Source organism: Sprattus sprattus (genome assembly GCF_963457725.1).
Source record: "Sprattus sprattus genome assembly, chromosome: 3".
NCBI classification, from domain to species: Eukaryota; Metazoa; Chordata; class Actinopteri; order Clupeiformes; family Clupeidae; genus Sprattus; species Sprattus sprattus.
Window position 1 is genome coordinate 12,317,970 of NC_137922.1, and position 10,149 is coordinate 12,328,118.

A 10,149-nucleotide genomic window follows, 5' to 3' on the forward strand; every position below is an offset into this window, starting at 1 on the left:
TTGCACCAGAATGTGTGTCGCCCAGTAAAAGTGGAAAATGCTTTTCTTATTTTGTCTACCCTTGTTTAGTCCTATATAGCTGCATAAAAATGCAAAAATTATACTCCCGTCTGTCTTTGCACTGAGAGTAAGATAAACCCGAAAAGTCCATTTATCATTTTCAGGTGTTCATGAACTCGGGATTCAAGATTAAGTTTCTCCCTCACAGCTCTCCGTACTTATCTGCAATGGGAGGCGTTGCTTTGTTTGCAGTGGAGGGACTTTCATTCGCTCTGTCTGCAACTTCAGTGTATTGGGTGGTCGCTGTTGTGGAATATTATGGCACAAAACTACCAAAACGTTACCATCTCCTTAACACTACCGATTTCTTGCCAGATTTGCCTCGGAAAGGTAATACGCTCGCGTGTGTCAGAGTTCTTGACGCTGAAACATTTTACAGGTCTGCGTCTATCCTGCTAGCCAGCTAACGTTTGTTAGCTTTTTTTTTAAAGACAGTCTGTTGGAGAGAGGAAACAAGCCACGGATGTTTAGCAAACTATGTTAATAAAGAGCAGATCAGCCATGGTTACATGTCACAGTTAGACCTGAAACCCCAAACAGGCTATTATACAGTATGCAGCTGAGTTTGCCATTGTGTTTAATTGTGCTTTCTGCACAGTAGCCTACATAGAGCGAAGCCTATGGCAATATGTACAATACTACATCCACTCAGTTGTGAGTTCCGCTTAAGCAACCATGTGGCGAATAATGTTACAAGACTTTGTTAGACAAAGTAACTCCACATCCAAACATTGTATCAAAGAACTATTTGTCGTTTGGCTGAAGCAACGTATTTTTCACTGACAACTTTTGTCTGGGCAAACCGTCAAACCTGCAAGTTAAACACACACATTTCCAATCCTTATTGTTACAAAACAAATTTAGTGTGCCTTCTTCAGAAGTCAATATTTAAGACCTTCCGATAGCTTACTTTTTACGTGATCCCGGCTTCTTTAAATACGCTGAACTGAAGTGTTAAAAAGTCTCTTAAAGATGTGGATTAAACGCGTGATAGGCCCGCAAGTTGCACCAGCGATGTCTTTCAGAGGCAGATAAAATTACCTGGGCAAGCAGGGTCATTCATCATCGATTGTAAGATCTCTGTCAGTTGTAGGTGAGAACTCAGTTTGAGTTTTATCAATTGTATGTTTGAAGGAAAAAGTCCTGGCAGTACCTATGATGCTATCCTTACAACACTTTTCAATGCAGGTTCGACAACCGGTGGTCTGCTGCAATCACCATGTGTTCTGCTCTGTCTGCATGGACGTGTGGCTTAGCGTGGCAAGCCAATGCCCTACCTGCAGGGTGCCCATCACGCCTGACAACCCCTGCAAGGAGATCATAGGTGAGAGGTCTGAAGAAAGGCTAACTTTGTTCACGTGATGTTGCTGTTAAAATGTCTGTGTGGTTGCGTGTCTGTGCTCACATTTACTCTACAAATCAAGGCTTTTAAAACTGATGCAGAATCTCAGAAGCTTCACTTTATTAGGCTCTACTCATATGGTCAAATATACTTCACTCCATTTATAAATATCATCCATAAAATCACATACAGTTACAAACAACATATGGATATATGGATGACTTTAATGTATCACAATCTTGGGGTGGTAGGAGAGCTTTTACTGTATTAAATGGTGTGTTTGCGTCACCAACGAATATTTTAACACGTTTTTTAAGAATGTTTTTTCCCCTCTCAACAGGGGCGACAAATGAAAGCGATGCCCCTGAAAGCCCCACCATGAAGAGACGTCTCCGGAAGAGCAGGGGAGAGCTGCTGCTGAAGGGGTATGAGGTAAATTACCTGACCCTTTCCGTCTTCTCCAGTCCTCCAGTCCCTCTCTCTCTCTCTTTGAACTGCTGACGTGTTAAAGAAACCAATGTTCACTTTTCCAGTGGAAAACATTTTATTGTCACTTCTATATAATATAGAAAGTATGCAGCATGGTGATTACACTCTTTGCAGAGATGACTCTAGATCGCAACTTTAACACCAGACAACAGATCGATAGATAAATAGATAGGTATATAGTAAGGCAGATATTTGAACCAAAAGACAGCTAGATAGATAGACAGGTAGGTAGAAAGGCAGATAGACAAATAGATAGACAGATAGATAGACAGACAGGTAGAACGTGTACATTTAATGATCCTCAAAGGGAAATAATTAAAAACATTGCAAATACCATGCTACAAATCTGATGCATGCACACCACAAAAGAACATTAAACACAGGATATTGGTCCGCATTATGTGTTGAATTGAACATTAAACGATAAGGAGAAGGGAGCTTCCCTATATACCCCTTATTTACTTAATGATTTGGGTCTGCATATGCTTACTTTTTGGTTATGTCATATGATATAGGTTAGATAAACACTGTAGATTTTTTGTGTAATCTTTTTTTGAAATGCAGTTGTGGGCAGCCATGTTCTTTGTAAAGTGCTCCCTAGTACTTGATCATGTGAACTTTGCTTTGCTGATGCTGTGTTCCACTGATGAGCTCAACCTCCTTCTTTTTGTCGTTCGTTAACGCTCGGCGTGGCGTGCCAAACGGCTCTCCTCAGGATGAAATCGAGAGCCTGGAGAGGGAAAATGAGCAGCTGCGATACAAAAACCGCGCTGCTGAGACGCAACTTGAAACGATCTCGGAGCCCCGTGCCGTATCGGTGTCCCACGGCGAGGACCGGGGCCTCGACCCCACTGAGCTGGAGGAATGGGCCAGCAAGCTGCGAGCGGCCACCGACCTCTATGAGAAGGTCAAACAGGATGCGGAGAAGCTGAGAGAGGTAAGGTCCCCGGACGCTGATTAGGAGTTGCATCTGTAAACAGATGTTGAAAACATACATTTTTTACCATTCCAGGATTCTATTTTCTTCATTTGTTGTCAATAAATAAAATAATGTAATAAAAACAATTGGTACTACTTTACTGGTATACTTATTTCTCTAGGATGAAATATTTTTGCTGATTTTGACATTTCCAACTAGTCAACTATTTGAATGTAATGTCTCTGTCAAAACACTGCAGTCATGTTCAGAGATACAGTGGGAAAATGGATGATAAACAGATAGGGCAGGGATTAAACTGATTGTAGAAATGGTATTTAATTTCTTTGGTCTTTTGGGCTCTTTTTTTTCAGTTTGTGGTGTTTGCGTTTTACCTGGTTAAACTGGTATTTAGCAACATAGTAACTTAAAACTCAGATAGTGTTGGAATAAGACCAGGAGCACAATGCAGAAGTAAATAATTACTTTAAAAAAGTATGTTTATGGAAGTAGAGTTCTCTACACCAATCTCATGTATAGGCCATTAAAATAGCTTAGTCAGGTTCAGGGTCGGGCCCTCTGTACCTCCTATACAGTCCATACATGGGTTGTCATATCAACTCTCCTGTGAGGTGAAACACTGGCCAAGGATGCCAGGCGTGGACTGTGCTATTGGCTTCATGTCTCTGATATGGCTGACTCAAGAAAAATGGAGTAGCAAATGTGTATCTATCTCTTCCTCTCTCTCTCCCCACCCAAAGGCGAACAAAACCTTGCGAGCCCAGAACGTGGACCTTGTCCAGGAGAACATGCGCTTGAAGGCTGAGGTGGAGAGCCGCTCTCCACAGAAGTGAGTAGTGTTATAAAATGGACTCTCTCCTCTATAACTTCCTTTTTAATGGCGGTAATTTAAGATATAATGTAGAGCATGCTGGTTATTATTGTGAAATAAACCCAGATAAGACGATCTGGAGACACTTATAGAGTCTAATGAAGCACCATATATAGGATACATTTGACCACTTTGACAATTGTCATTTATGTAACTTGTGTGTGTTGCATGTGCCTCAGGTATGGCAGGTACACAGTGGCTGCTCTTGAGGCGAAGGTCCAGCAGCTTGAGCGTGACGTGGCTCATCTGAAGAGAGCCCTGGAGCGGAGCGACCACTTCATCGAAGAGCTGGAGGCGCAGAGGGACCAGGCGGTGGAGCCCAGCGCAGATGCCCCCGGGCCCAAAGAGGACGCCCGTTCCGAGTGCACTCGCGCTGAGGAGAGTGAGGTGGGTCGTCCCCATGGCGATCGGATCACCGCCATGAGGAGGAGCTTGAGTGAGATGGAGGAGACGTCCGTGCACACCGACTTGTGCGGGGCGACGTCTTCTTTCGGCGGCAACAAGGGCCTCCTGCTGACGACGTCCGAGCGACTGCTCAGAGACGCCGCCAGTCCCCACAAAGTGGGTGGGGACGTAGGAGTAGGCACTGATGGCTATCTGCCTTCTGCTGGCTTTGGCAGCCCAACCACACCCTCCTCAGCTCTTCGCAGCCTAAGCCTGAGAAGCCCGTTGCTGCAGAGCGAGGGGAGGGCGAGGCGTGGGTGTGACCAGGGGCGTGGCCCCCTCTCTTACCTGCGCAAGCTAAGCTTCGACGGGTGTGGCCCTAGTGTGGCCCCAACAGCCTCTGAGCAAAAACCTGCCGCTTCCAAAAACAACCTGCGGGAGGCGCCGTGGATGACCAAACAGTCCTTCAGGGGAGCAAACGGCACAGTTGAATCTCCAAATGTCGCTCACAATGTCACAGATACCCTAGGGGCCTCCAGTGAAGCCTGTATGGATGCGGCGTACCAGGACAAGATGAGTGAACTGGACTCTCTGATCTCTGACGATGAAGGCCCAAGTGGCACAGGCTCTCGTTTGACTGTGTCCACTGCAGGGCACAGCAGTGGCCAGCTGACCACTGGCACAGAGTGTGAATCGGGCATATTAGATCAGACTGACACCACTGGGAGAGATGCCACCTTGAGGCTGGGGGCTGACGCACAGGAGAGTGGGCAGAGATTACTAGAGAGAGCTGAGGTGACCCCTATGACCTCTGTCGAGATAAGGTCCTCATCATCATCATCATCATCACCACCACCATCAGTGATGGAAGCCCAGGTCGTTCAGGTGACCAAACGCAGGTGTCCTAGCGGCCCTCTTACTTCCAGTCCCTCCAAACTGTCCAAACCCAGCTGAATGCCCCTCTTCCCTCCCTGACATCCAGTGGTGAATGTGCTCCTCTGAAAGAGGAGCCTGAGAAAGCCTCTAGGCTTTTGATCACGTTCAGCTACGAACCTAAATCTAGCTTTCAGTAGACAGTCTGCCTTTATAGTGAAACTTAAAAGTAAGTCTGAGCAAAAGAAACATGGCTGGATATTTGTGTTTAAAGGTCTTGAGCGGAGTTGGAATGAGCTCCGTTTAAGGTCACAGTGTTTCACATATGCTACAGATCATGCAGATATTTTTTGTGAGGATCTTCTCGGTTCCTGTTGCCAATTTTGAAAGCTTAGCTGGTAGCTGAAATTGAATGATGGATGGTTTAAAACCATTTTAAATGAGTGTTTAGACAGTCATGATCTATACAATCTTTTTGTTCTTTACTGATGTCAGATGTTTTTTTTTTAATGTTTTTGTACCCAGTGACATTTCAGCACCAGTCTATCCATAACCATGCTTTATTGTAAGCTGAGTATTTTTTAATGAAACAAGAAAAATAAAAGCACTAAATGATGACCTTCAATTTCTAACTATTCTAAAACATTGGTATCTGTTTTAGCCAAGTACAAAGCTGTCTCACTACTTCTTTCAATCATCCTCATCTTTAAATACAACTTGAACACAAGATTCCCCTCTGTTTCTGTTACTTAAGAACTTGAGGGAACCAAAGAGAATACTTCTCATTAATTCTCTGTGTTCTGTCTCATGAATCTGGTTCCTGAGACAGAACACAGTACCTGTTCCTTTACATTTCCAGGGCCTGTAAATTACAAACGTCTGAAACCCATAAACAAGGTCTTAACAATGCACAGGAATATTGGCAAACTTCTTAAATCTTTTAATGATGCACATTTAAATAATTTCTAGTTTCCTCAAACTTGCAAACCAGTGACTTCATTGCATAAATATACCTTCAAAAGGACAGAAGTTCACGTGTAATTCTGCTTTCGCCCTGCACCGTATCTACAATCTGGTAACTCGCACATACCGGTTCAACAATCGTCACCTTTATGTCATTATAGTGATCCACTGGCACGCGCATCTTTATGGTGGCTCGACTGAAACAAATGGGCCTTTTATGCGCCCGTCATTAAAACGTGATCATCGCCGGATGAGCACTAAACAAATTGATTTAATATCCACCGTAACCTTGTACACAGTCTTTAAAGGAATTAATACATCCAAATGAATTAACGCTTCATTTGTTCAAACGCACCACGGTTAGCCAATTAAAAATTCATGCAGTGATAAGAGGTTTGTGAAATATACATGATATCGTTAAATTTGCATACTAAATTAAAGCATTGTGCCGTGTTGCACAACAACCTTTGTGATAAAGGTCTTTGCGCTGTCTTGCCTTTGCGTCAATGTCAACATTTTCTCTAACGCATTGGCAGTAGCGTGACGTGCTTTTGAAGTCAGCTTTGGGCAAGGAAAATAACACGATTTCTTCTGTGTAGCCCCTAATTGCCGGACTGGCCCGCGGGCATACGCCATTTTACATATGAGAGATGAGTATCTTTAGAAGTCATTTCCAGCTTACATGGCTGACACGGCACGGCTGCTCTTCGGCTTGAAAGTAATGACAGTCTTGTAAATGGTGCAGAAGACCTCTGTAGCTTTCTGTGTCTCAGGCTATTTGGGAGATCTGGTCCCAGAAACCTTAAGAATAGGCAACGGCCAGTAGCCTACAAGGAAATACGTGTATATATATACGTATACAAATTTAATTAAATGTACATCTAGACAAGTCCTACTTAACAAACTGCCAAAATATGTCTGACTCATTCTGACTTGGCGTTTCCAAACGAAAATGGCCTGCTATTTGAAAAAAGAAATTAAGGAAATAAGAAAAATATGATATGATTTTTCATGAGCCTCATAATTTAATTTATTTAACTTTACATTGTCAAAACCGTTGGTATCACAAAAAAAAAAAAAATCCCCAAACGACAAAACTAAAATAAAACTCAAACAGCCTTATCAACACACGTGGTTCAAATAGCTTTGATTTCTTTTATTGAAACGTAATTATATTCCGGTGAATACGCATGCGCAGTTGATCCACAGGTGTAGAGCCCTTTGCCGTCCTCATATTCGTGCTCGTCCGGGCCGGAGGGGAGAAGAGAAGAGGATAGGACGGGAGGAGATGAGAACAGAAGAGGGAGAGTGGGGGAGAAGGAGAGGCGAGAGTCACTTGCGCTCGAAGCGGGCCCGTTATCTGTCAGGCTGCACCGTTCCATGTCTCGCGAGAGAAGGCGCGCTTGCTTGACGAGATCTGAAGGGCTCAGGTGTTAGAGCACTTCTCATCCCTCGCGCTGCCGAGCGGCAGACAGACACGCGCGACCAAGAGACTGCAGGCATCTCCGCTGCATCTCGTGGGCTTGAAGCTGCGCATCATTACCGCCGGACACACACACTTACACACACATACCCACACACCAAAAGGGGATTTGTTTATTCGACTTGTTTTTTTTTCTCGACAGTTCCTTTGCTGTTGTTGTTTTCTTCCCTCGACTCTCGGGCACTTTATCTATTTGATTTTGAAGAGAAGAAGCTCGCAAACATGATGTCCATGAACAGCAAACAGGCGCATTTCGCCATGCATCCGAGCTTACCGGAGCACAAGTACACAACTCTGCATTCCAGCTCAGAAGCCATCCGAAGAGCCTGTCTGCAAACTCCACAGGTAAAGAACCCCCTAAAAAACTTCCTTCGCTGTCCCTCTCCGGTAGACGAGGCGCGTGGAAACTGTACAGCGCTGCAAGGCACATTCTGCCAAGCCGCGCGCTTAATGTTTTTTTCATGTATTCCACGGCAATCATCTGAAACGCCTGTGATCTTTTTTGAAAGCCATGCTCAGTGAAGGCTCCGACTTCACCCTTTTTTGTATTAATTTTTATGACTCGAAGCTTCTAAAAGGAATATTCTCTATGTGTTATGTGTTGACAGTATTCCCCAGCTGACATATCCATTTATTCCTGTTTTTTTCCTCCTCAACCTCCTTTTCTCTCTACTTTCCCCTCTCTCCCCTCTCTCTCTGTGTATCTGCCTGCTCCTCTCTGTTGCTTTTCTATCTCTCTGGTTCTCCACCGCTTTCTCTTGGACTGTAGCTGCAGAGTAACATATTTGCAAGTCTGGATGAGACTCTGCTGGCCCGCGCCGAAGCTTTGGCGGCCGTGGACATCGCGGTGTCTCAGGGCAAGACTCACCCGTTCAAGCCGGACGCGACCTACCACACCATGAACAGCGTGGGATGCTCGAACTCCACCGTGCCACTGGCCCATCACCATCACCACCACCACCACCCCCACCAGAACCTGGAACCTCCGGACCTCATGGACCATATCACTTCCCAGTCGCTCTCCCTCATGAGCAGCGCACACGACGGGGCCGGAGGCGGTGGTGGTGGGGCCGGCGGGGGTCTGATCTCCTCCTCGGGTCACCCACACTCGCACATGCACGGCTTGAGCCACCTCTCTCACCAGGCTGCTATGAACATGAATTCGCCCCTAACACATCACGGGCTCTTGCCCGGACACGGACACCATGGCGGTGGTCAGGGCGGACTCAATAACAATGGAATGCCCTCAATCACTGACTCGGACACAGACCCAAGGGAGCTAGAGGCTTTTGCTGAGCGTTTCAAACAGAGACGGATCAAGCTCGGGGTTACCCAGGCGGACGTTGGTGGTGCCCTAGCTAACCTGAAAATTCCCGGTGTGGGCTCGCTTAGCCAAAGTACCATTTGTCGATTCGAATCGTTAACTCTGTCGCATAACAACATGATCGCGCTCAAACCCATTCTTCAGGCGTGGCTGGAGGAGGCCGAGGGTGCCCAGAGAGATAAAATGAACAAACCCGACCTTTTCAATGGAAGCGAGAAGAAGCGAAAGCGAACGTCGATAGCAGCGCCAGAGAAACGTTCTTTGGAGGCTTACTTTGCCGTACAACCCCGACCGTCCTCTGAGAAAATAGCAGCGATAGCAGAAAAGTTGGACCTGAAAAAGAACGTAGTGCGGGTATGGTTTTGTAACCAAAGACAAAAACAGAAGCGGTTGAAATTTTCTGCGACGCACTGATGGACGCACACGTGTTGTTTGGACTGAATTTGGGGACCAAGGAACATACACACAAACATCGTTTTCGGTCTGCTTTTGACGCGGAAGATTTTCAAAGCGGTGTGGCTACAGACAAATATGATTCTTACTCGGTTTTGTGAGGTTTGATAATCCCACCGATTTATTTTCACGAAACTGGTGAATGTGAAGTATGCAAATAACAGGTAATTCAGACCAACTAATTTCACAGTTGCTCTGATGATACAAAAACAGTCATAGTGTTCTCTGCCTTTTGGAGAAAAAAAAGATTGCGAAACTAAATGAAGTTAAGCTTTACTTTTATCGAGTTACTTTTTTCCAGTAACACTTATTTTAAAAATATCAAAACAGCCATGGAAGGATTACCTCATTGTTTAGCGCTATGTTGTTTTACTGATTTTATGTATTTATTTATCTATTTATTTACTTAAATATTTATGTATTTATTTATCTGTTTGTAAAAGTGTTCGGATGCTACCGAGTTTGGATATGTCCAAAAGCAGACTCCATAATATCAGTCTTAACCAATTATCAACGACTTCTCTCATTTCGTGTTCCAAAGGTCTGTCTAACTGGAGGATATTAAAGTGAAAAAGGCACGGCAGTAGAGATATATTATGAGTCCCTTTTCACCTCAGAGGGCAAACTGAAGTTGTCCTTCACCACACGTGTTTATTTTGAATCTGCACTGAATTTGCTGTTGTTTAGATTGGTTAGATTATATTAGAACAATTTTTGTATATATACAAACGAAAACACTTGCTCTCAGAGCTATAAGACGAGTCCAAATTTCTTTCATCCAAAAAGATTTCAATATTTTGTTGTCATTGGCGTTTGTTGCCCAACGAAAATGTCCAATGATGGAAATATTTAACACTCGCATGATTCAGACAATATACTTTACGTTCAGAGGGGAAAATGTATTCTGGAAGATCATAAAAGAGAATCTTTATTTCTTTTGTATATTTTGGTTTGCAGTGCAAACATTCTA

The 10,149-nt window shown here is 44.3% G+C and overlaps 2 protein-coding genes across 2 annotated transcripts; both read left to right on the plus strand.

Moving 5' to 3' along the window:
- Positions 1 to 318: 318 nt before the first annotated feature.
- obi1 (ORC ubiquitin ligase 1) lies at positions 319 to 5,037 on the plus strand (the record flags this gene model as incomplete). The annotated part of the gene is made up of 6 exons (XM_080835359.1): positions 319 to 390; positions 1,249 to 1,384; positions 1,743 to 1,834; positions 2,607 to 2,828; positions 3,569 to 3,657; positions 3,879 to 5,037. The coding sequence occupies 6 exons, from the start codon at positions 319 to 321 to the stop codon at positions 5,035 to 5,037; spliced, it is 1,770 nt and encodes a 589-aa protein (XP_080691485.1).
- A 2,587-nt stretch (positions 5,038 to 7,624) lies between these two features.
- Positions 7,625 to 9,140, plus strand: pou4f1 (POU class 4 homeobox 1; the record flags this gene model as incomplete). Its single annotated transcript, XM_080834282.1, has 2 exons — positions 7,625 to 7,747; positions 8,172 to 9,140. The coding sequence occupies 2 exons, from the start codon at positions 7,625 to 7,627 to the stop codon at positions 9,138 to 9,140; spliced, it is 1,092 nt and encodes a 363-aa protein (XP_080690408.1).
- Between the last annotated feature and the right edge of the window lie 1,009 nt (positions 9,141 to 10,149).